This window comes from Amblyomma americanum, chromosome 1 (assembly GCF_052857255.1).
Source record: "Amblyomma americanum isolate KBUSLIRL-KWMA chromosome 1, ASM5285725v1, whole genome shotgun sequence".
In the NCBI taxonomy this organism is placed as follows: Eukaryota; Metazoa; Arthropoda; class Arachnida; order Ixodida; family Ixodidae; genus Amblyomma; species Amblyomma americanum.
In genome coordinates, this window is record NC_135497.1 from 130,160,939 (window position 1) to 130,186,904 (window position 25,966).

At 47.5% G+C, this 25,966-nt stretch overlaps 1 protein-coding gene across 1 annotated transcript in view; it reads right to left on the minus strand.

Moving 5' to 3' along the window:
* Positions 1–25,966, minus strand: part of LOC144113689 (uncharacterized) — an 82,239-nt gene that overhangs the window by 45,113 nt on the left and 11,160 nt on the right. Inside the window, exons 14-30 of the mRNA XM_077646938.1 lie at positions 24,103–24,144; positions 23,966–24,022; positions 21,935–21,976; positions 21,798–21,854; positions 19,770–19,811; positions 19,633–19,689; positions 17,603–17,644; positions 17,466–17,522; positions 15,436–15,477; positions 15,299–15,355; positions 13,299–13,340; positions 13,162–13,218; positions 11,137–11,178; positions 11,000–11,056; positions 8,991–9,032; positions 8,854–8,910; positions 4,916–4,963 (exon numbers count right to left, since the gene is read on the minus strand). Of these exons, the coding sequence (XP_077503064.1) occupies positions 4,916–4,963; positions 8,854–8,910; positions 8,991–9,032; positions 11,000–11,056; positions 11,137–11,178; positions 13,162–13,218; positions 13,299–13,340; positions 15,299–15,355; positions 15,436–15,477; positions 17,466–17,522; positions 17,603–17,644; positions 19,633–19,689; positions 19,770–19,811; positions 21,798–21,854; positions 21,935–21,976; positions 23,966–24,022; positions 24,103–24,144 (840 nt within the window). The remainder of the gene's footprint in view (positions 1–4,915; positions 4,964–8,853; positions 8,911–8,990; positions 9,033–10,999; positions 11,057–11,136; positions 11,179–13,161; positions 13,219–13,298; positions 13,341–15,298; positions 15,356–15,435; positions 15,478–17,465; positions 17,523–17,602; positions 17,645–19,632; positions 19,690–19,769; positions 19,812–21,797; positions 21,855–21,934; positions 21,977–23,965; positions 24,023–24,102; positions 24,145–25,966) is intronic.

Genomic DNA, 25,966 nt, shown 5'->3' on the forward strand with positions numbered 1-25,966 from the left:
CCATAGTCGCTGGATCTCTGCTCACCTCTGTTCCTTCACGGGTGTCGGCCGCGGTACAAGATATGGGCTTCTCGCCCTTCTCCGCTACAGTAAGCTACATAAATGAACTGCTCTTCTGAAGCCTCGAGTGCCCTATCCATACTTGACCTTTCTTTTTTAGTCTCAACACACCCGTTAGAGCCCCCGCATAAACTTAATTCTCACAGCTTTTTTCTCGGTGTGGTTCTCGCGGTGTGTTTCAACAAATTACAGTACTTTTCATGAACATGGAACTGTGACAGAACATAGTTTCAACGTCGAGCTCTTGATTGAGCTGGTGACGCTGCATTTTTCCTGGGTGATATTAAAAAGCTAAGCATTAAAAAACTGAATATGAAAGCAAACACTGCCATACCAAGGTACCTTCATGAGAGTAATCAGTTCGAAATTATTATTCTTTCGTTTCTAGTTAAATATAGCCAACGAAACAAGCTCGTACAGCAAAAGCAGACAACAAGCAGGCGACTTCTGCTGCCGCCGATCGGCTTGCAGACGGCGAAATGACCGCACGACGCAGGTCACATTAGGGCGGCGCAGTATCCCAAGCTGGGTTGCCGGTGGCCACCGCAATAACTGCATAATTTCCCTCACTGCCACTGCTGTAAGAATGAGTCTGAATGAGGGCAAATAAACATGACGCCAATTTTGGAAACATTTCTGTGGGTAGTAAAAAATTTACTCCCTTGTACTATTAAATACCTCCCTTGTACTATTAAATACCTCCCTTGTATATGGTGTAGATAAAACCTTATTTTGGGTGTACGCTAGAGGATAAGCCATTTACTCCTATTTGGGCGTTCTTTTCTAACAGTGTAGATACGGAAGACAAGGCCAGGTGGGCCTGGAACTTTTTTTAGGTCATAAAATTCCCCCGATAGAGGTAGCGATGGAGATGGAGATAGCGATGGCGTTGAGGTAGAGCGTCCGCCTCGCATCGAAGAGGACCAGAGCTCGAATCCTGGTGCCGCGCAATTCTCCACCGGGTTTGGAAAAAAAATTCGCGTGTCGATGGAATTGCATAACCAGGCCAGAGGTGCGTCCTGATCTCGGTGACCAGAACGGACAACGCACTCCCTCACCATAACAGGATTTGGCCACCCTGGTTCAGTACCTGGCCACAACCTTCAATGACCAAACCAATTAGCCCTCGGCCATCAGTCCATAGCGCCTGCGGAGCAACTGACCACGGCGGCGGTCAGACCGGTGACGCAGCGGAGGGTGATCAGAATTTCTGGCTCCGGACAGGCCGCCATTGGAATCTCAAACTGGCAACGTTTAACGCTAGAAATTCATGTGGTGAGGCTATCCTAACAGTACTGTTTGAAGAACTTGCAGGAATTAAATGGGATGTCATAGGACTTAGCGAAGTTAGGAGGACAGGTGAGGCGTGTACAGTAGTAAAGGACAGACACATACTGTGCTATCGCGGGTTAGCGGATAGACGAGAACTAGCTGTGGGATTCCTCATTAATCTGGATATATCTGGCAACGTAGAGGAGCTCTATAGTATTAACGAGAGGGTAGCAGCTATTGAAATTAGGCACAATAGGAGGTACAAGCTGAAACCTGTGCAGGCCTACGCGAATACATGAAACCATGATGACCAGACCGTTGAAAGTTTCTATGAAGACGTGCAATCGGCAATGAATAACGCAAAATCACAGTACACTGTGCTGATGGTTGATTTCAATGCGAAGGTGGGCAACAAGCAGTCTGGTGACCACGCGGTAGGCGACTATGGGATATGTTCTAGAAATAGCAGGGGAGAGTTATTGGTCGATTTCGCAGAGAGAAATATTTTACAGATAATGAATGCCTTCTTCCGCAAACGAGAGAACAGGAAGTGGACCTGAAGAGCCCCAATGGTGAGAGTAGAAATGAAATTGACTTCATACTATGCGCTCAACCTGGCATCCTTCAAGATGTGGCCATCCTCGGAAAGGTGCTCTGTAGCGACCACAGAATGGTAAGTCTCGAATTCGATTAGACTAGAAGAGGGAACGGAAGAAGCCAGTGAAGAGGAAGACCATTAGCGAGTTAGCGGTAAGAGCGAAAGTAAAAGAATTCAGGATATCGCTGCAAAACAGATATTCAGCTTTAACTGAGGAAGGCTATCTTAATGTCCATACACTGAACGATAATCTGACCGCCACCATTACGGAGTGCGCAGTAGAAGTAGGCGGTAGGACAGTTCGGCTGGATACCGGAAACCTATATCTCAGGTGACGAAAGATCTGATCAACATATGCCAAAGCATGAGGGCGTCTAACCCCAGCGATGCAGTACCTGCCATCGCGGGGCTTAGGTGCGTGGAGCAGTGGCGCTTCACTTAACAACTGCACCACTCCACCAGAAGTGTTATGGACTCCCAGGGATATATGAATGTAAAGCAAATAGCAACCAATTATTGCGATCTCACAACTTCCATCCGTGAACTCTGGGTGCGCGCAACGCACCCACTCCTCAAACCCGATTGCCATGGTAACGGCGCATGCGCACAACTGGCGTCTCGCCTGTACCGCGAAATGCTCGACAGGTAGCCTAGTGTAGCTCCCGCTACAAAAGGCGAGCGAGCAGATCGCTCCGTGTTTGTCTTCTTCTGTACGGCCCAGCATGAAGAATAAACTAGTTGCTTAGTCGTTCTGCCTGCGCTTCGCTTTCCGCGGCCGCAGTAGCGTGCAAATCGAGTGCCCGAGTGTTTCGCACGGACCTTTATGGATTCAGCGTTTGTGGAATCGGCGTTCGGAGGCGCGTATTCGTTTTATTTCTCAGTGCGCAACCTGTGTCGAGTTCGAACGCTCACGATAACGCACTTACGCTTTCACCAGTGCTCTCTGAATTTTTTAACACTTATGTATACGTTCGCGATGAAAACTGCGGATGGACGGAGCGATCCTGCACGCGGGGTTCTGGGGCCTGCGTTTTCGTTGCGGTAGGAACGTTCGCTCTATCTGAGACTCAGTGCCTTAGCCGTAACGTGCATTGTGACTCCTGCGTCGACCTCATTCATAATAGGCCAATGCTGAAAGTCGGGGCAGATGCACTGAGTTGCTGCAATTGCATTTTGCCGCATATATTGCAGTTGGGCAGCATGGTAACTCCGGAGCTTCGGCACATTAAGTGGTTTCCATCGTGCACGGTTAGAGCAGGCTTTGTGTGCGCTCCACGACGAATTTCGGAACAGAATCCAGCGCTGAGATTGATCAAGAATGGCTTCATAAGGATGTGGAGAGGAATGAGTGACCAATTGCTTCCGAGTCACGCAACCACAAATGTGCATCGTAATGACCGGACTGAAAATTAAACGAGAGAAGGTTTAATAAAAAAATATTTAAAGTATTTCGAGCTTGCAAAGAGAGGTGGATAGCCAATAAACCACCATATTTGGGCTGCTGTGCTGCCCCGTGTCTACAAAATATGTTCCCCTCACGGAAACAGTGTGTGACATATTTCGCAAAGGCGTTTCCTCTTAATATACAGCGCAAAACTTGGAATTGAAGACCTGTGATGCGATTCTCTTTGGTAATCTTATAATAGTAGGGACACCCAATTTTTTGCTGCGTGTTTTTTCTTTGTACTGATGAATAAGGCATTAGTATACATGAATTACAGGCTATTCGCCTAGAACCGCTAAGTAAATATAATCTATGATAATAGAAAGTAAAGTGAGTGTGCTGATAGGAAGCACACCGCGGATTTTCGCAGCCATTTAGCGTCTCTCTCCCCCGACCTCCCAGCAGACGAGCCTCGTCTGCTCTCGGGAACATGGAGCGGTGGCTCAGTGGTTAGCGCACTCGGATACTCAGTTCGAGTGCTCTGGTCCGAACGCGGCCGTGGTGGCCGCGTTTCTTTGGAGGCGAAACGGACAGACACCCGTGTGCTGTGCGATGTCAGTGTACGTTAGTGATCCCTATGTGGTCGAAATTATTCCGCAGCCCACCGCTACGGCACCTTTTCCTTTCTTCTTTCACTCCCATCCTCCTCCCTTCCCAATGGCGTGGTTGAGGTGTCCACCGAGATATGAGACAGTTACTGCGCCTTTCATTTCTTCAAAACCAAGAGCACTCCAGAGCGTTGGCTCCGCAAGAAAGGCGTGAGAAGTGCACGAGCCTCCGCAGCACGCCCAGATGTGGCTTCTTTTCTGTTTGCGATTTCTGCGACACTTAACCAGATAAATTTCGTCGCATGAAAAGAGAATTTCATGTTGTCCTTCTCCCACTTCTCTCGCTTGCTACTCAGCCACACGCGGGAGTAATACGTGGCATCGTTCACCGTCCTCTATTTATCTCCTTGTAGCCAGGAAACTAACCAACGGCTCTGGCAAAGGTGACAACTGCATGCGCAATGTACGCATACTGCCCTGTCTTCTTGTGCAGAGAAAAAGAGCGATCGCACCCGTTTATTTTCTGTCGGTCTGCTTAAGAGGGAGGAGATTCAGCCAGCTGCCATCACTACTATATGTTCTACGTACACATAGAGACAGTGCTAGTTTCATCATTATCAACCATTACTTTTGTTTTCTACCTTTGGCGACGAACCGGCACATAATATGGAACGAAAAGCACTTTTCATGGACACCCTAGCTCGCCGTCCATCTCAAGGTGCGGCGAAGGTGCATTTGTGGTCCATCCTTGAAGGATTTGGTTTACTTAGTACCATGATGGAAAAAAAAAGAAAAAACAAAAGACGGCAATGAAGCTGTCTCAAACAAAATATCTCGGTTCAATTTTTAAATTAGCCCTTCCTCAAATTATCATCCTTAAAATAGTTCCTGGGTTCCTCGACGCGCAATTGCTCATCCTTGTACAGCGTTGTCAGCCGCAGACTGCGCGTTTGTGAACGACTGTTGCATGCAGAGACTGCCGTCACAACTCACGGTGGCCTGGACGGAGTGGGTGCGGGCCTTGCAAGGCGACGAGGCAATCTGTAAACGAAAAAAAAAATGGCTATCAGCGTGATGCTGAGAACGAAAGCTCACAGGGATTGCATGATTTTGCGCCACTTGCATCCACCTTCGCTCGTTCTGTTAGTGTTAACATATTATTATTTCAGGTCCTCATCTGAAATGAGTGCAGTTCTGCTTTATGTACTACTACACAGTAGGATTCAGTGACTTTTCTGGCAGATGCAATTCCAACTTTCATTGTTTTTCGCTCGCGAAACGTGCACAAATTGATCGTACGGAGTGGTGGCAAGAAAGTTCTACGGAACATGAAACCGCATTTGATCACCCCTTCGTCTCGCATAGTACCCTAATACTGATAATGGAAACGATATCATCTTTCTTGCAGCCCTGCTTGCGTATGCTGTCAGTTTCCTACACTGCCGCAACGCGACGCTTTACGATGAGTCCTCCTGTCTATTCAGCCGGGAGCCGAGCTCTCATGTACCTTGAACAGGTAGGTGGGACGACCCAAGCAAAACAAACGGACAGCACACAAACTTGCACAATGTGCACACAAACTATGAGAACACTTAACCTACTCTAAAGACTCCAATGCGATTGCATTAAAGGTCTGTTCCACACAAGTTCTCCTTATATTTCACAGATTCATAAATTGCGGGGAGTCCCCGCACAAGTCCTGCCGCAGTGGCGCAGCGTTTAAGAGATGCGAAAGTGAACTGACAGGTGGCTGTTTCAAACACCGCCACGAGTGGGGCTTGTGAGACCCAGGTTGCTCTTCCTTAGCTCCCGCAGGGCCCTTCTTTGAACAGATAGGTCTTCGGGAGGCTGTCTGTTTCTTGGCCAAGATCAGATGCGGAATGTAATGGTGTGCTGGTTGTCCACTATGCCGAGGGCAGGTTTTCACCACCTGTCCGTGGCTGGTGGCCACCTGCTTTTTCGTGACAGGGACGGACAGACGCCGACTTATCTCGTGAACGGGACCTCTAATGCTGTCGCATTAAAACATTCCAACATTTGGGAGGGGGGGGGGCAAGGCCGGGCGTAAGAGGAGGGGAGGAGATGAAGCACGACGTCCCCGTGCTATGTCTAGATTTAAAATGGTTCTTGAGGAAAGGAAATGGCGCAGTATTTGTCTCACATTTCGGCGGACACCTGAAATGCGCCGTAGGGGAAGAGACGAAGGTGTGACTAAGAGAAGAAACAGGTGCCGTAGTGGGGGCTCCGGAATGATTTCGAGCGCTTGGGGATCTTTATCGCGTAGAGATGTCACACAGCACACGGCACCTTTTTCGCATTTTGCCTCCATCGACACGCGGCCGCCGCAGTCGTGTTTAACCCCTATACTCCGGATCAGTACATTCGATTTTTTTACATCCAACTGAACCAACTAGTACGAGAGTGTACCTTGCTAAAACCAGTATTTTTTTTCAACCAATTTATGCACAGTGAAATTCTGCTGCTTCTCTTCCTCTTCTGCTTTACTATCGCAAATTGGAAGTAACTTAGCAATGATTTGAGATGGGAGATAATTCCAAGAAATAAGGAACAACATGCCCCACCAGTGAGAGCTGAACCCATGACTTCCGCATGCAGCGCGCCGTGTAGTCGCCTTACTTTCGCATGTACTTACGCCAAGTGTATCCTAGAATTTAGGTAGTGACCACTACCACGGACAGCCAGTGCGGTGGGCGACCTATCATTAGTTTAAACCACCAATATTTTTAACCTGCTGTCTCAAAAAGGTGCACCGCGTGTGCACCTACGCGAGGGCGTGACCCTGGAGACTACACGAAATGTTAAACTTGTCATAATATCTACACCGACAGAACAATCGTCAGCTACTGGCGGCGTATATGGCACAATGGGTAGAGGACCGCACGCTATACGTAGCGGTCTTGGGCTCACTATCAGAACCGATTGATTCAAAATGATTGCTCAGTTAATTCTTCCAGCAGCAACAAAAAAAACAGAAAAACCTTGGTTCCAAAGACACTATCGTTTTTTAGTGCCATAGGCAGTATGAATGATTGATTAATGAACTGTCCAATATTAATTTGTCTCTCTTGGAACTGTAATTTCTAAATGACTTTTCTAAATGACCAACAAGGCTAGAGCTAGTTTCGCACGATATGTTCAAGCTGTGTTGGAGGATCGTGGCTTCAATTCCAGACCTCCTTACTTTTACTCAACGACAGAGCGATATCACCAGCTGTCAAATGCGCTGGCATCACAGCTTCCACGCCACAGTCCACTGTGTTACACACGACCGAAACAACAGTAAGGTGTGGGACAAAAACAGGTGGTGCTTACAGTTGCCTGCTCCGGTGACGTCATCGTGCTAACCTTTTTAACTCGCGACTGTACCATTGCATGTGGATGCATACTACTTAAAACACGAGACAGCCGTGGCGCAGGCCGTCGAGCTAAAGTTGGCGCACATCTAGAAGAAGGTTTTTTCGAACTGATTTGTATGGGCCTCAGGAAATATGTCAGTGAGCAAGTACACAGGGTCACATATATTCTAACCACGGTCAGGCAACCGCAGGCAGAACCTGGAAATGGCAGCCCTGAGACCTAAATGACAGGAAAGAGAGTATTTTCCCCGTGACATTACAGGGGTGAAATTCAGGTCTGGTTAATATATTGAAGGTTTTCAAAGACGCTTACAGTGGTTTCGCCACCGGAGGGTGTCCAGGTGGGGGCCTATCCGGGGGATGACCCGGCCTAGAGGTGGCATTATTATTATGCACCGGTCAGGTATCAGGGCTGAGTCTCGCACTAAGTCGATTTCTATGACCGACCAATGTTTCAGATGGGGTTTTACAATGTTATAAAGGTAATATACGATTAATCGCGATTTTAATGAAATTGAGATCAGAAGTTTTAAACACTGTTTAAGTGACGACTCGAGAAATTTGTAATATGCATAATTCATGGAAACAACTTCCGGTGTCCGCTTCATTGCAGTTCAGGAGCACCACAAGACGCTTGCCAACGTTTGGACTAGACTTTTTTTCTTCGTCGGGACATGTCTTCGTTTCGACAAGGGGACAAGTCCATTTGTCGAAATGTTGGCAAGCACGCTGATTTTTTTTTTTTTTGCCTTGTTCACTTTGTGATTATCAAGGACCATCTGACCAACCTCTCTCTACCATGGAGTTGAAGACCACGCAAAGCGTACGGAGGTAACAAGGGTAGAAGTAAGGTAACACATTTAACACCGGGGCCCTGAAGTGCACTTAAGCTCGGTACAAAAAGTGTCAATGAAAGTCGCACTCACAACCTCTGTTTCGTCGTAGTGAAATCAGGCGATCGTTGTAAGTTTTGGCGCCTATGTGCCTGGAATTACTTTCGTGAGTGGTTGATAGTTTGTCCTAGACAGTGCGTGCGCTCTATTCTCAGCCGACACTGGGGTTAGTTTTGTGCCTATGTTCGCGAGCTTGAGCAAGTGTTTTTCGTAATATTGCGCAACGTTTGTTCATATCTCTATTCATGCTTGCTGTACGACATGCAACGCTTCTTCGATGCGCGTTGGATAACCTTTTCTATGTTGTTTCAAACTTTCTGAAATTTGATATCTTGGATATTTCTGAAAAGCTGGCGAAGCCTTGTATTGTGCCGGTGGATATTTCTTTACCATATTTTCTGGGTGCGTCTTGACGCTTGCTGTGATCATTGGCGAAGCAAAGAAAATGGGGGCTGTTGACTGCATCGTTTTAGATATTAAAATTTATTTGGACTATGTCATCAGTCAAAGAGACATTAGGATTTGAGAACATGACGTTCATATGGTCATCTAGCCACCGGTGGTGGATGCCAGCACCGAGGACCTGAGGAGCTCTGAGTTGAGCGAAGGCATGCTTCATGCAGATTGTAAACTTCAATCCACGAGACATGGTTACGCTTACGGTGGCGGGGTCCCATGCGGGGAGATAGGAGGGGGTGGTGCAACTGGTGGGGGCCGCCTATAAAGTTTAAAAAATGTATGTTATTTTCCTCAGAGCATTCCCAGTGATGCAGTGAGGAGAATGTAAGTTTTTCTTACCGTGGCCTGGCCAATGATGGCGGACGAGGCTGAGGAGTCGTCCTAGAAGAAAGCAGAAAGTTCATCAGGTATATCTCATTATAACGCGCATGCCCTCATCAGGGCGGTATTCTGCAGAGTTTAGAAGAGTCTTCAGGAGGTGCCCTCGCTAGTGGATGTCATGGTGTTGGCTTTGCGGCACCAGGCGGGGCTCTGCATAATTGGATACAACTTAGGGACTTTGCAGACGTGGCAGTCTGATCGCGCTCGCATATTTTGCGTTGCGGTCTCCTTCAATTTTGGTGCTGCGGCTCTGGAGGGCCGGTAGGGGCGGCAACTGGACCAATTAGCGCAAAGTGATTTGGAGCATAGCCATTATATGCCCGCATTTCTCCGGGGTGCGTTGAGTTCTCCATGCTCTCTTCGTCCTGTTTTCCTAAGCTCTCTTACTCAGCAGTCACCTATACTCTCTGTGAGCTAACCGCACCACTCTCGTAGCCCTGAATACAGACAGTCCTCACCCATCGGGAGAGCAGCAGCGCCTCTAACAGCAGGATGCACTGCGCAACCGCTTCTGTCTCGGGACAATTACAGCTTACGAGCCAATACTTTCGCCGCCGTCAGCCGTGAGTGAAACCTGCTGGAGGCCTGGCCGCATTTGGCGCACTGTCGCTGGTCACGGCTTGGTAGGCATTACGCCCCTGTTACACGCTTCAGTTCGGTTGAGAATACAATGACGGCAGGATGCAAAACATTTTAACGGTTAATATATGGAAGGTTTTCAAAGACGCTTACAGTGGTTTCGCCACCGGAGGGTGTCCAGGTGGGGGCCTTTCCGGGGGATGACCTGGCCTAGAGGTGGCATCCTTATTATGCACCGGTAAGGTATCAGGGCTGAGTCTCAAACTAAGTGGGGTTCTATGACCGACCAATGTTTCAGATGGCGTTTTACAATGTTATAAAGGTAATTTACGATTGATCACGATTTTAATTAAATTGATATCAGTAGTTTTAAACACAATTTAGGTGAGCACTCGAGGAATTTATATTATGCATAATTCATGGAAACAACTTCTGGTGTCCGCTTCATTGCAGTTCAGGAGCACCACAAGACGCTTGCCAACGTTTGGACTAGACTTTTTTTCTTCATCTGGACTTGTCTTCGTTTAGACAAAGGGACAACTCCATTTATCGAAATGTTGGCAAGCACGCTGATTTTTTTTTCCTTGTTCACTTTGTGATTATCAAGGACCATCTGACCAACCTCTCTCTACCATGGACTTGAAGACCACTGCGAAGCGTACGGAGGTAACAAGGGTAGAAGTAAGGTACACTATTAACACCGGGGCCCTGAAGTGCACTTAAGCTCGGTACAAAAAGTGTCACTGAAAGTCGCACTCACAAGCTCTGTTTCGTCGTAGTGAAATCAGGCGATCGCTGTAAATTTTGGCACCTATGTGCCTGGAATTACTTTCGTGAGTGGTTGATTGTTTGTCCTAGAAAGTGCGTGCGCTCTATTCTCAGCCTACAGTGGGGTTAGTTTTGTGCCTATGTTCGTGAGCTTGAGCAAGTGTTTTTCGTCATATTGCGCAACGTTTGTTCATATCTCTATTCATGCTTGCTGTACGACGTGCAACGCTTCTTCGATGCGCGTTGGATGACCTTTTCTATGTTGTTTCAAACTTAAAGAAATTTGATATCTTGGATATTTCCGAAAAGCTGGCGAAGCCTTGTATGGTGCCGGTGGATATTTCTTTACCATATTTTCTGGGTGCGTCTTGACGCTTGCTGTGATCATTGGCGAAGCAAGGAAAATGGGGGATGTTGACTGCATCGTTTTAGATATTAAAATTTATTTGGACTGTGTAATCAGTCAAAGAGAGATTAGGATTTGAGAGTATGACGTTCATATGGTCATCTAGCCACCGGTGGTGGATGCCAGCACCGAGGACCTGAAGAGCTCTGAGTTGAGCAAAGGCATGCTTCATGCAGCTTGTAAACTTCAATCCACGAGACATGGATACGCTTACGGTGGCGGAGTCCCATGCGGGGACATAGGAGGGGGTGGTGCAACTGGTGGGGGCCGCCTATAAAGTTTAAAAAATGTATGTTATTTTCCTCAGAGCATTCCCAGTGATGCAGTGAGGAGAATGTAAGTTTTTCTTACCGTGGCCTGGCCGTTGATGGCGGACGAGGCTGGGGAGTCGTCCTAGAAGAAAGCAGAAAGTTCATCAGGTATATCTCATTATAACGCGCATGCCCTCATCAGGGCGGTATTCTGCAGAGTTTAGAAGACTCTTAAGGTGGTGCCCTCGCTAGTGGATGTCGTGGTGTTGGCTTTGCGGGACCAGGCGGGGCTCTGCATAATTGGATACAACTTAGGGACTTTGCAGACGTGGCAGTCTGCACGTAAGAAGTTTTCAAAGTGATCGCGCTCGCATATTTTGCGTTGCGGTCTCCTTCAATTTTGGTGCTGCGGCTCTGGAGGGCCGGTAGGGGCGGCAACTGGACCAATTAGCGCAAAGTGATTTGGAGTATAGCCATTATATGCCCGCATTTCTCCGGGGTGCGTTGAGTTCTCCATGCTCTCTTCGTCCTGTTTTCCTAAGCTCTCTTACTCAGCAGTCACCTATACTCTCTGTGTGCTAACGGCACCACTCTCGTAGCCCTGAATACAGACAGTCCTCACCCATCGGGAGAGCAGCAGCGCCTCTAACAGCAGGATGCACGGCGCAACCGCTTCTGTCTCGGGACAATTACAGCTTACGAGCCAATACTTTCGCCGCCGTCAGCCGTGAGTGAAACCTGCTGGAGGCCTGGCCGCATTTGGCGCACTGTCGCTGGTCACAGCTTGGTAGGCATTACGCCCCTGTTACACGCTTCAATTCGGTGGAGAATACATTGACGGCAGGATGCAAAACATTTTAACGGTTAATATATGGAAGGTTTTCAAAGACGCTTACAGTGGCTTCGCCACCGGAGGGTGTCCAGGTGGGGGCCTTTCCGGGGGATGACCTGGCCTAGAGGTGGCATCCTTATTATGCACCGGTAAGGTATCAGGGCTGAGTCTCAAACTAAGTGCGGTTCTATGACCGACCAATGTTTCAGATGGCGTTTTACAATGTTATAAAGGTAATATACGATTAATCACGATTTTAAATAAATTGATATCAGTAGTTTTAAACACAATTTAGGTGAGCACTCGAGGAATTTGTATTATGCATAATTCATGGAAACAACTTCTGGTGTCCGCTTCATTGCAGTTCAGGAGCACAAGACGCTTGCCAACGTTTGGACTAGACTTTTTTTCTTCATCTGGACTTGTCTTCGTTTAGACAAAGGGACAACTCCATTTATCGAAATGTTGGCAAGCACGCTGATTTTTTTTTCCTTGTTCACTTTGTGATTATCAAGGACCATCTGACCAACCTCTCTCTACCATGGACTTGAAGACCACTGCGAAGCGTACGGAGGTAAGAAGGGTAGAAGTAAGGTACACTTTTAACACCGGGGCCCTGAAGTGCACTTAAGCTCGGTACAAAAAGTGTCAATGAAAGTCGCACCACAACCTCTGTTTCGTCGTAGTGAAATCAGGCGATCGTTGTAAATTTTGGCACCTATGTGCCTGGAATTACTTTCGTGAGTGGTTGATAGTTTGTCCTAGACAGTGCGTGCGCTCTATTCTCAGCCTACAGTGGGGTTAGTTTTGTGCCTATGTTCGTGAACTTGAGCAAGTGTTTCTCGTCATATTGCGCAACGTTTGTTCATATCTCTATTCATGCTTGCTGTACGACGTGCAACGCTTTTTCGATGCGCGTTGGATGACCTTTTCAATGTTGTTTCAAACTTAAAGAAATTTGATATCTTGGATATTTCCGAAAAGCTGGCGAAGCCTTGTATGGTGCCGGTGGATATTTCTTTACCATATTTTCTGGGTGCGTCTTGACGCTTGCTGTGATCATTGGCGAAGCAAGGAAAATGGGGGCTGTTGACTGCATCGTTTTAGATATTAAAATTTATTTGGACTGTGTCATCAGTCAGAGAGATTAGGATTTGAGAGTATGACGTTCATATGGTCATCTAGCCACCGGTGGTGGATGCCAGCACCGAGGACCTGAAGAGCTCTGAGTTGAGCGAAGGCATGCTTCATGCAGCTTGTAAACTTCAATCCACGAGACATGGTTACGCTTACGGTGGCGGAGTCCCATGCGGGGACATAGGAGGGGGTGGTGCAACTGGTGGGGGCCGCCTATAAAGTTTAAAAAATGTATGTTATTTTCCTCAGAGCATTCCCAGTGATGCAGTGAGGAGAATGTAAGTTTTTCTTACCGTGGCCAGGCCGTTGATGGCGGACGAGGCTGGGGAGTCGTCCTAGAAGAAAGCAGAAAGTTCATCAGGTATATCTCATTATAACGCGCATGCCCTCATAAGGGCGGTATTCTGCAGAGTTTAGTAGACTCTTAAGGTGGTGCCCTCGCTAGTGGATGTCGTTGTGTTGGCTTTGCGGGACCAGGCGGGGCTCTGCATAATTGGATACAACTTAGGGACTTTGCAGACGTGGCAGTCTGATCGCGCTCGCATATTTTGCGTTGCGGTCTCCTTCAATTTTGGTGCTGCGGCTCTGGAGGGCCGGTAGGGGCGGCAACTGGACCAATTAGCGCAAAGTGATTTGGAGTATAGCCATTATATGCCCGCATTTCTCCGGGGTGCGTTGAGTTCTCCATGCTCTCTTCGTCCTGTTTCCTAAGATCTCTTACTCAGCAGTCACCTATACTCTCTGTGAGCTAACCGCACCACTCTCGTAGCCCTGAATACAGACAGTCCTCACCCATCGGGAGAGCAGCAGCGCCTCTAACAGCAGGATGCACGGCGCAACCGCTTCTGTCTCGGGACAATTACAGCTTACGAGCCAATACTTTCGCCGCCGTCAGCCGTGAGTGAAACCTGCTGGAGGCCTGGCCGCATTTGGCGCACTGTCGCCGGTCACGGCTTGAAAGGCATTACGCCCCTGTTACACGCTTCAGTTCGGTGGAGAATACAATGACGGCAGGATGCAAAACATTTTAACGGTTAATATATGGAAGGTTTTCAAAGACGCTTACAGTGGTTTCGCCACCGGAGGGTGTCCAGGTGGGGGCCTATCCGGGGGATGACCTGGCCTAGAGGTGGCATCCTTATTATGCACCGGTCAGGTATCAGGGCTGAGTCTCAAACTAAGTGGGGTTCTATGTCCGACCAATGTTTCAGAAGGCGTTTTACAATGTTATAAAGGTAATATACGATTAATCACGATTTTAATGAAATTGAGATCAGAAGTATTAAACACAGTTTAAGTGAGCACTCGAGGAATTTGTATTATGCATAATTCATGGAAACAACTTCTGGTGTCCGCTTCATTGCAGTTCAGGAGCACCACAAGACGCTTGCCAACGTTTGGACTAGACTTTTTTTCTTCATCTGGACTTGTCTTCGTTTAGACAAAGGGACAACTCCATTTATCGAAATGTTGGCAAGCACGCTGATTTTTTTTTGTTCACTTTGTGATTATCAAGGACCATCTGACCAACCTCTCTCTACCATGGACTTGAAGACCACGCGAAGCGTACGGAGGTAAGAAGGGTAGAAGTAAGGTACACTTTTAACACCGGGGCCCTGAAGTGCACTTAAGCTCGGTACAAAAAGTGTCAATGAAAGTCGCACCACAACCTCTGTTTCGTCGTAGTGAAATCAGGCGATCGTTGTAAATTTTGGCACCTATGTGCCTGGAATTACTTTCGTGAGTGGTTGATAGTTTGTCCTAGACAGTGCGTGCGCTCTATTCTCAGCCTACAGTGGGGTTAGTTTTGTGCCTATGTTTGTGAACTTGAGCAAGTGTTTCTCGTCATATTGCGCAACGTTTGTTCATATCTCTATTCATGCTTGCTGTACGACGTGCAACGCTTTTTCGATGCGCGTTGGATGACCTTTTCAATGTTGTTTCAAACTTAAAGAAATTTGATATCTTGGATATTTCCGAAAAGCTGGCGAAGCCTTGTATGGTGCCGGTGGATATTTCTTTACCATATTTTCTGGGTGCGTCTTGACGCTTGCTGTGATCATTGGAGAAGCAAGGAAAATGGGGGCTGTTGAATGCATCGTTTTAGATATTAAAATTTATTTGGACTGTGTCATCAGTCAGAGAGATTAGGATTTGAGAGTATGACGTTCATATGGTCATCTAGCCACCGGTGGTGGATGCCAGCACCGAGGACCTGAAGAGCTCTGAGTTGAGCGAAGGCATGCTTCATGCAGCTTGTCAACTTCAATCCACGAGACATGGTTACGCTTACGGTGGCGGAGTCCCATGCGGGGACATAGGAGGGGGTGGTGCAACTGGTGGGGGCCGCCTATAAAGTTTAAAAAATGTATGTTATTTTCCTCAGAGCATTCCCAGTGATGCAGTGAGGAGAATGTAAGTTTTTCTTACCGTGTCCAGGCCGTTGATGGCGGACGAGGCTGGGGAGTCGTCCTTGAAGAAAGCAGAAAGTTCATCAGGTATATCTCATTATAACGCGCATGCCCTCATCAGGGCGGTATTCTGCAGAGTTTAGTAGACTCTTAAGGTGGTGCCCTCGCTAGTGGATGTCGTGGTGTTGGCTTTGCGGGACCAGGCGGGGCTCTGCATAATTGGATACAACTTAGGGACTTTGCAGACGTGGCAGTCTGCACGTAAGAAGTTTTCAAAGTGATCGCGCTCGCATATTTTGCGTTGCGGTCTCCTTCAATTTTGGTGCTGCGGCTCTGGAGGGCCGGTAGGGGCGGCAACTGGACCAATTACCGCAAAGTGATTTGGAGTATAGCCATTATATGCCCGCATTTCTCCGGGGTGCGTTGAGTTCTCCATGCTCTCTTCGTCCTGTTTTCCTAAGCTCTCTTACTCAGCAGTCACCTATACTCTCTGTGTGCTAACGGCACCACTCTCGTAGCCCTGAATACAGACAGTCCTCACCCATCGGGAGAGCAGCAGCGCCTCTAACAGCAGGATGCACGGCGCAACCGCTTCTGTCTCGGGGCAATTACAGCTTACGAGCCAATACTTTCGCCGCCGTCAGCCGTGAGTGAAACCTGCTGGAGGCCTGGCCGCATTTGGCGCACTGTCGCTGGTCACGGCTTGGTAGGCATTACGCCCCTGTTACACGCTTCAATTCGGTGGAGAATACAATGACGGCAGGATGCAAAACATTTTAACGGTTAATATATGGAACGTTTTCAAAGACGCTTACAGTGGCTTCGCCACCGGAGGGTGTCCAGGTGGGGGCCTTTCCGTGGGATGACCTGGCCTAGAGGTGGCATCCTTATTATGCACCGGTAAGGTATCAGGGCTGAGTCTCAAACTAAGTGGGGTTCTATGACCGACCAATGTTTCAGATGGCGTTTTACAATGTTATAAAGGTAATATACGATTAATCACGATTTTAATTAAATTGATATCAGTAGTTTTAAACACAATTTAGGTGAGCACTCGAGGAATTTGTATTATGCATAATTCATGGAAACAACTTCTGGTGTCCGCTTCATTGCAGTTCAGGAGCACCACAAGACGCTTGCCAACGTTTCGACTAGACTTTTTTTCTTCGTCTGGACTTGTCTTCGTTTCGACAAGGGGACAAGTCCATTTGTCGAAATGTTGGCAAGCACACTGATTTTTTTTTGCCATCTTCACTTTGTGATTATCAAGGACCACCTGACCAACCTCTCTGTACCATGGACTTGAAGACCACGCAAAGCGTACGGAGGTAACAAGGGTAGAAGTAAGGTACGCTATTAACACCGGGGCCCTGAAGTGCACTTAAGCTCGGTACAAAAAGTGTCAATGAAAGTCGCACTCACAACCTCTGTTTCGTCGTAGTGAAATCAGGCGATCGTTGTAAATTTTGGCACCTATGTGTCTGGAATTACTTTCGTGAGTGGTTGATTGTTTGTCCTAGAAAGTGCGTGCGCTCTATTCTCAGCCTACAGTGGGGTTAGTTTTGTGCCTATGTTCGTGAGCTTGAGCAAGTGTTTTTCGTCATATTGCGCAACGTTTGTTCATATCTCAATTCATGCTTGCTGTACGACGTGCAACGCTTCTTCGATGCGCGTTGGATGACCTTCTCTATGTTGTTTCAAACTTAAAGAAATTTGATATCTTGAATATTTCCGAAAAGCTGGCGAAGCCTTGTATGGTGCCGGTAGATATTTCTTTACCATATTTTCGGGTGCGTCTTGACGCTTGCTGTGATCATTGGCGAAGCAAGGAAAATGGGGGATGTTGACTGCATCGTTTTAGATATTAAAATTTATTTGGACTGTGTCATCAGTCAAAGAGAGATTAGGATTTGAGAGTATGACGTTCATATGGTCATCTAGCAACCGGTGGTGGATGCCAGCACCGAGGACCTGAAGAGCTCTGAGTTGAGCGAAGGCATGCTTCATGCAGCTTGTAAACTTCAATCCACGAGACATGGTTACGCTTACGGTGGCGGAGTCCCATGCGGGAACATAGGAGGGGGTGGTGCAACTGGTGGGGGCCGCCTATAATGTTTAAAAAATGTATGTTATTTTCCTCAGAGCATTCCCAGTGATGCAGTGAGGAGAATGTAAGTTTTTCTTACCGTGGCCAGGCCGTTGATGGCGGACGAGGCTGGGGAATCGTCCTAGAAGAAAGCAGAAAGTTCATCAGGTATATCTCATTATAACGCGCATGCCCTCATCAGGGCGGTATTCTGCAGAGTTTAGAAGACTCTTAAGGTGGTGCCCTCGCTAGTGGATGTCGTGGTGTTGGCTTTGCGGGACCAGGCGGGGCTCTGCATAATTGGATACAACTTAGGGACTTTGCAGACGTGGCAGTCTGCATGTAAGAAGTTTTCAAAGTGATCGCGCTCGCAAATTTTGCGTTGCGGTCTCCTTCAATTTTGGTGCTGCGGCTCTGGAGGGCCGGTAGGGGCGGCAACTGGACCAATTACCGCAGAGTGATGTGGAGTATAGCCATTATATGCCCGCATTTCTCCGGGGTGCGTTGAGTTCTCCATGCTCTCTTCGTCCTGTTTTCCTAAGCTCTCTTACTCAGCAGTCACCTATACTCTCTGTGTGCTAACGGCACCACTCTCGTAGCCCTGAATACAGACAGTCCTCACCCATCGGGAGAGCAGCAGCGCCTCTAACAGCAGGATGCACGGCGCAACCGCTTCTGTCTCGGGACAATTACAGCTTACGAGCCAATACTTTCGCCGCCGTCAGCCGTGAGTGAAACCTGCTGGAGGCCTGGCCGCATTTGGCGCACTGTCGCTGGTCACGGCTTGGTAGGCATTACGCCCCTGTTACACGCTTCAATTCGGTGGAGAATACAATGACGGCAGGATGCAAAACATTTTAACGGTTAATATATGGAAGGTTTTCAAAGACGCTTACAGTGGCTTCGCCACCGGAGGGTGTCCAGGTGGGGGCCTTTCCGGGGGATGACCTGGCCTAGAGGTGGCATCCTTATTATGCACCGGTAAGGTATCAGGGCTGAGTCTCAAACTAAGTGGGGTTCTATGACCGAGCAATGTTTCAGATGGCGTTTTACAATGTTATAAAGGTAATATACGATTAATCACGATTTTAATTAAATTGATATCAGTAGATTTAAACACAATTTAGGTGAGCACTCGAGGAATTTGTATTATGCATAATTCATGGAAACAACTTCTGGTGTCCGCTTCATTGCAGTTCAGGAGCACCACAAGACGCTTGCCAACGTTTGGACTAGACTTTTTTTCTTCATCTGGACTTGTCTTCGTTTAGACAAAGGGACAACTCCATTTATCGAAATGTTGGCAAGCACGCTGATTTTTTTTTTCCTTGTTCACTTTGTGATTATCAAGGACCATCTGACCAACCTCTCTCTACCATGGACTTGAAGACCACGCGAAGCGTACGGAGGTAAGAAGGGTAGAAGTAAGGTACACTTTTAACACCGGGGCCCTGAAGTGCACTTAAGCTCGGTACAAAAAGTGTCAATGAAAGTCGCACTCACAACCTCTGTTTCGTCGTAGTGAAATCAGGCGATCGTTGTAAATTTTGGCACCTATGTGTCTGGAATTACTTTCGTGAGTGGTTGATTGTTTGTCCTAGAAAGTGCGTGCGCTCTATTCTCAGCCTACAGTGGGGTTAGTTTTGTGCCTATGTTCGTGAGCTTGAGCAAGTGTTTTTCGTCATATTGCGCAACGTTTGTTCATATCTCAATTCATGCTTGCTGTACGACGTGCAACGCTTCTTCGATGCGCGTTGGATGACCTTCTCTATGTTGTTTCAAACTTAAAGAAATTTGATATCTTGAATATTTCCGAAAAGCTGGCGAAGCCTTGTATGGTGCCGGTAGATATTTCTTTACCATATTTTCGGGTGCGTCTTGACGCTTGCTGTGATCATTGGCGAAGCAAGGAAAATGGGGGATGTTGACTGCATCGTTTTAGATATTAAAATTTATTTGGACTGTGTCATCAGTCAAAGAGAGATTAGGATTTGAGAGTATGACGTTCATATGGTCATCTAGCAACCGGTGGTGGATGCCAGCACCGAGGACCTGAAGAGCTCTGAGTTGAGCGAAGGCATGCTTCATGCAGCTTGTAAACTTCAATCCACGAGACATGGTTACGCTTACGGTGGCGGAGTCCCATGCGGGAACATAGGAGGGTGTGGTGCAACTGGTGGGGGCCGCCTATAAAGTTTAAAAAATGTATGTTATTTTCCTCAGAGCATTCCCAGTGATGCAGTGAGGAGAATGTAAGTTTTTCTTACCGTGGCCAGGCCGTTGATGGCGGACGAGGCTGGGGAATCGTCCTAGAAGAAAGCAGAAAGTTCATCAGGTATATCTCATTATAACGCGCATGCCCTCATCAGGGCGGTATTCTGTAGAGTTTAGAAGACTCTTAAGGTGGTGCCCTCGCTAGTGGATGTCGTGGTGTTGGCTTTGCGGGACCAGGCGGGGCTCTGCATAATTGTATACAACTTAGGGACTTTGCAGACGTGGCAGTCTGCATGTAAGAAGTTTTCAAAGTGATCGCGCTCGCATATTTTGCGTTGCGGTCTCCTTCAATTTTGGTGCTGCGGCTCTGGAGGGCCGGTAGGGGCGGCAACTGGACCAATTACCGCAGAGTGATGTGGAGTATAGCCATTATATGCCCGCATTTCTCCGGGGTGCGTTGAGTTCTCCATGCTCTCTTCGTCCTGTTTTCCTAAGCTCTCTTACTCAGCAGTCACCTATACTCTCTGTGTGCTAACGGCACCACTCTCGTAGCCCTGAATACAGACAGTCCTCACCCATCGGGAGAGCAGCAGCGCCTCTAACAGCAGGATGCACGGCGCAACCGCTTCTGTCTCGGGACAATTACAGCTTACGAGCCAATACTTTCGCCGCCGTCAGCCGTGAGTGAAACCTGCTGGAGGCCTGGCCGCATTTGGCGCACTGTCGCTGGTCACGGCTTGGTAGGCATTACGCCCCTGTTACACGCTTCAATTCGGTGGAGAATACAATGACGGCAGGATGCAAAACATTTTAACGGTTAATATATGGAAGGTTTTCAAAGACGCTTACAGTGGCTTCGCCACCGGAGGGTGTCCAGGTGGGGGCCTTTCCGGGGGATGACCTGGCCTAGAGGTGGCATCCTTATTATGCACCGGTAAGGTATCAGGGCTGAGTCTCAAACTAAGTGGGGTTCTATGACCGAGCAATGTTTCAGATGGCGTTTTACAATGTTATAAAGGTAATATACGATTAATCACGATTTTAATTAAATTGATATCAGTAGATTTAAACACAATTTAGGTGAGCACTCGAGGAATTTGTATTATGCATAATTCATGGAAACAACTTCTGGTGTCCGCTTCATTGCAGTTCAGGAGCACCACAAGACGCTTGCCAACGTTTGGACTAGACTTTTTTTCTTCATCTGGACTTGTCTTCGTTTAGACAAAGGGACAACTCCATTTATCGAAATGTTGGCAAGCACGCTGATTTTTTTTTTCCTTGTTCACTTTGTGATTATCAAGGACCATCTGACCAACCTCTCTCTACCATGGACTTGAAGACCACGCGAAGCGTACGGAGGTAAGAAGGGTAGAAGTAAGGTACACTTTTAACACCGGGGCCCTGAAGTGCACTTAAGCTCGGTACAAAAAGTGTCAATGAAAGTCGCACCACAACCTCTGTTTCGTCGTAGTGAAATCAGGCGATCGTTGTAAATTTTGGCACCTATGTGCCTGGAATTACTTTCGTGAGTGGTTGATAGTTTGTCCTAGACAGTGCGTGCGCTCTATTCTCAGCCTACAGTGGGGTTAGTTTTGTGCCTATGTTTGTGAACTTGAGCAAGTGTTTCTCGTCATATTGCGCAACGTTTGTTCATATCTCTATTCATGCTTGCTGTACGACGTGCAACGCTTTTTCGATGCGCGTTGGATGACCTTTTCAATGTTGTTTCAAACTTAAAGAAATTTGATATCTTGGATATTTCCGAAAAGCTGGCGAAACCTTGTATGGTGCCGGTGGATATTTCTTTACCATATTTTCTGGGTGCGTCTTGACGCTTGCTGTGATCATTGGAGAAGCAAGGAAAATGGGGGCTGTTGAATGCATCGTTTTAGATATTAAAATTTATTTGGACTGTGTCATCAGTCAGAGAGATTAGGATTTGAGAGTATGACGTTCATATGGTCATCTAGCCACCGGTGGTGGATGCCAGCACCGAGGACCTGAAGAGCTCTGAGTTGAGCGAAGGCATGCTTCATGCAGCTTGTCAACTTCAATCCACGAGACATGGTTACGCTTACGGTGGCGGAGTCCCATGCGGGGACATAGGAGGGGGTGGTGCAACTGGTGGGGGCCGCCTATAAAGTTTAAAAAATGTATGTTATTTTCCTCAGAGCATTCCCAGTGATGCAGTGAGGAGAATGTAAGTTTTTCTTACCGTGTCCAGGCCGTTGATGGCGGACGAGGCTGGGGAGTCGTCCTTGAAGAAAGCAGAAAGTTCATCAGGTATATCTCATTATAACGCGCATGCCCTCATCAGGGCGGTATTCTGCAGAGTTTAGTAGACTCTTAAGGTGGTGCCCTCGCTAGTGGATGTCGTGGTGTTGGCTTTGCGGGACCAGGCGGGGCTCTGCATAATTGGATACAACTTAGGGACTTTGCAGACGTGGCAGTCTGCACGTAAGAAGTTTTCAAAGTGATCGCGCTCGCATATTTTGCGTTGCGGTCTCCTTCAATTTTGGTGCTGCGGCTCTGGAGGGCCGGTAGGGGCGGCAACTGGACCAATTAGCGCAAAGTGATTTGGAGTATAGCCATTATATGCCCGCATTTCTCCGGGGTGCGTTGAGTTCTCCATGCTCTCTTCGTCCTGTTTTCCTAAGCTCTCTTACTCAGCAGTCACCTATACTCTCTGTGTGCTAACGGCACCACTCTCGTAGCCCTGAATACAGACAGTCCTCACCCATCGGGAGAGCAGCAGCGCCTCTAACAGCAGGATGCACGGCGCAACCGCTTCTGTCTCGGGGCAATTACAGCTTACGAGCCAATACTTTCGCCGCCGTCAGCCGTGAGTGAAACCTGCTGGAGGCCTGGCCGCATTTGGCGCACTGTCGCTGGTCACGGCTTGGTAGGCATTACGCCCCTGTTACACGCTTCAATTCGGTGGAGAATACAATGACGGCAGGATGCAAAACATTTTAACGGTTAATATATGGAACGTTTTCAAAGACGCTTACAGTGGTTTCGCCACCGGAGGGTGTCCAGGTGGGGGCCTTTCCGTGGGATGACCTGGCCTAGAGGTGGCATCCTTATTATGCACCGGTAAGGTATCAGGGCTGAGTCTCAAACTAAGTGGGGTTCTATGACCGACCAATGTTTCAGATGGCGTTTTACAATGTTATAAAGGTAATATACGATTAATCACGATTTTAATTAAATTGATATCAGTAGTTTTAAACACAATTTAGGTGAGCACTCGAGGAATTTGTATTATGCATAATTCATGGAAACAACTTCTGGTGTCCGCTTCATTGCAGTTCAGGAGCACCACAAGACGCTTGCCAACGTTTCGACTAGACTTTTTTTCTTCGTCTGGACTTGTCTTCGTTTCGACAAGGGGACAAGTCCATTTGTCGAAATGTTGGCAAGCACACTGATTTTTTTTTTGCCACCTTCACTTTGTGATTATCAAGGACCACCTGACCAACCTCTCTGTACCATGGACTTGAAGACCACGCAAAGCGTACGGAGGTAACAAGGGTAGAAGTAAGGTACACTATTAACACCGGGGCCCTGAAGTGCACTTAAGCTCGGTACAAAAAGTGTCAATGAAAGTCGCACTCACAACCTCTGTTTCGTCGTAGTGAAATCAGGCGATCGTTGTAAATTTTGGCACCTATGTGTCTGGAATTACTTTCGTGAGTGGTTGATTGTTTGTCCTAGAAAGTGCGTGCGCTCTATTCTCAGCCTACAGTGGGGTTAGTTTTGTGCCTATGTTCGTGAGCTTGAGCAAGTGTTTTTCGTCATATTGCGCAACGTTTGTTCATATCTCAATTCATGCTTGCTGTACGACGTGCAACGCTTCTTCGATGCGCGTTGGATGACCTTTTCTATGTTGTTTCAAACTTAAAGAAATTTGATATCTTGAATATTTCCGAAAAGCTGGCGAAGCCTTGTATGGTGCCGGTAGATATTTCTTTACCATATTTTCGGGTGCGTCTTGACGCTTGCTGTGATCATTGGCGAAGCAAGGAAAATGGGGGATGTTGACTGCATCGTTTTAGATATTAAAATTTATTTGGACTGTGTCATCAGTCAAAGAGAGATTAGGATTTGAGAGTATGACGTTCATATGGTCATCTAGCCACCGGTGGTGGATGCCAGCACCGAGGACCTGAAGAGCTCTGAGTTGATCGAAGGCATGCTTCATGCAGCTTGTAAACTTCAATCCACGAGACATGGTTACGCTTACGGTGGCGGAGTCCCATGCGGGGAGATTGGAGAGGGTGGTGCAACTGGTGGGGGCCGCCTATAAAGTTTAAAAAATTTATGTTATTTTCCTCAGAGCATTCCCAGTGATGCAGTGAGGAGAATGTAAGTTTTTTTTACCGTGGCCTGGCCGTTGATGGCGGACGAGGCTGGGGAGTCGTCCTAGAAGAAAGCAGAAAGTTCATCAGGTATATCTCATTATAACGCGCATGCCCTCATCAGGGCGGTATTCTGCAGTTTAGAAGACTCTTAAGGTGGTGCCCTCGCTAGTGGATGTCGTGGTGTTGGCTTTGCGGGACCAGGCGGGGCTCTGCATAGTTGGATACAGCTTAAGGACTTTGCAGACGTGACAGTCTGCACGTAAGAAGTTTTCAAAGTGATAGCGCTCGCATATTTTCCGTTGCGGTCTCCTTACATTTTGGTGCTGCGGCTCTGGAGGGCCGGTAGGGGCGGCAACTGGACCAATTACCGCAGAGTGATTTGGAGCATAGCCATTATATGCCCGTATTTCTCCCGTGTGCGTTCAGTTCGCCATGCTCTCTTCGTCCTGTTTTCCTAAGCTCTCTTACTCAGCAGTCACTTATACTCTCTGTGTGCTAACCGCACAACTCTCGTAGCCATGAATACAGACAGTCCTCACCCATCGGGAGAGCAGCAGCGCCTCTAACAGCAGGATGCACGGCGCAACCGCTTCTGTCCCGGGACAATTACAGCTAACGAGCCAATACTTTCGCCGCCGTCAGCCGTGAGTGAAACCTGCTGGTGGCCTGGCCGCATTTGGCGCACTGTCGCTGGTCACGGCTTGAAAGGCATTACGCCCCTGTTACACGCTTCAGTTCGGTGGAGAATACAATGACGGCAGGATGCAAAACATTTTAACGGTTAATATATGGAAGGTTTTCAAAGACGCTTACAGTGGTTTCGCCACCGGAGGGTGTCCAGGTGGGGGCCTATCCGGGGATGACCTGGCCTAGAGGTGGCATACTTATTATGCACCGGTCAGGTATCAGGGCTGAGTCTCAAACTAAGTGGGGTTCTATGTCCGACCAATGTTTCAGATGGCGTTTTACAATGTTATAAAGGTAATATACGATTAATCACGATTTTAATAAAATTGAGATCAGAAGTTTTAAACACAGTTTAAGTGAGCACTCGGGGAATTTGTATTATACATATCTCATGGAAACAACTTCTGGTGTCCGCTTCATTGCAGTTCAGGAGCACCACAAGACGCTTGTCAACGTTGGGACTAGACTTTTTTTCTTCATCTGGACTTGTCTTCGTTTCGACAAGGAGACAAGTCCATTTATCGAAATGTTGGCAAGCACGCTGATTTTTTTTTTTGCCTTGTTCACTTTGTGATTATCAAGGACCATCTGACCAACCTCTCTCTACCTACCATGGACTTGAAGACCACGCAAATCGTACGGAGGTAACAAGGGTAGAAGTAAGGTACACTTTTAACACCGGGGCCCTGAAGTGCACTTAAGCTCGGTACAAAAAGTGTCAATGAAAGTCGCACTCACAACCTCTGTTTCGTAGTAGTGAAATCAGGCGATCGTTGTAAATTTTGGCACTTATGTGCCTGGAATTACTTTCGTGAGTGGTTAATAGTTTGTCCTAGACAGTGCGTGCGCTCTATTCTCAGCCTACAGTGGGGTTAGTTTTGTGCCTATGTTCGTAAGCTTGAGCAAATGTTTTTCGTCATATTGCGCAACGTTTGTTCATATCTCTATTCATGCTTGCTGTACGACGTGCAACGCTTCTTCGATGCGCGTTGGATGACCTTTTCTATGTTGTTTCAAACTTAAAGAAATTTGGTATCTTGGATATTTCCGAAAAGCTGGCGAAGCCTTGTATGGTGCCGGTGGATATTTCTTTACCATATTTTCTGGGTGCGTCTTGACGCTTGCTGTGATCATTGGCGAAGCAAGGAAAATGGGGGCTGTTGACTCCATCGTTTTAGATATTAAAATTTATTTGG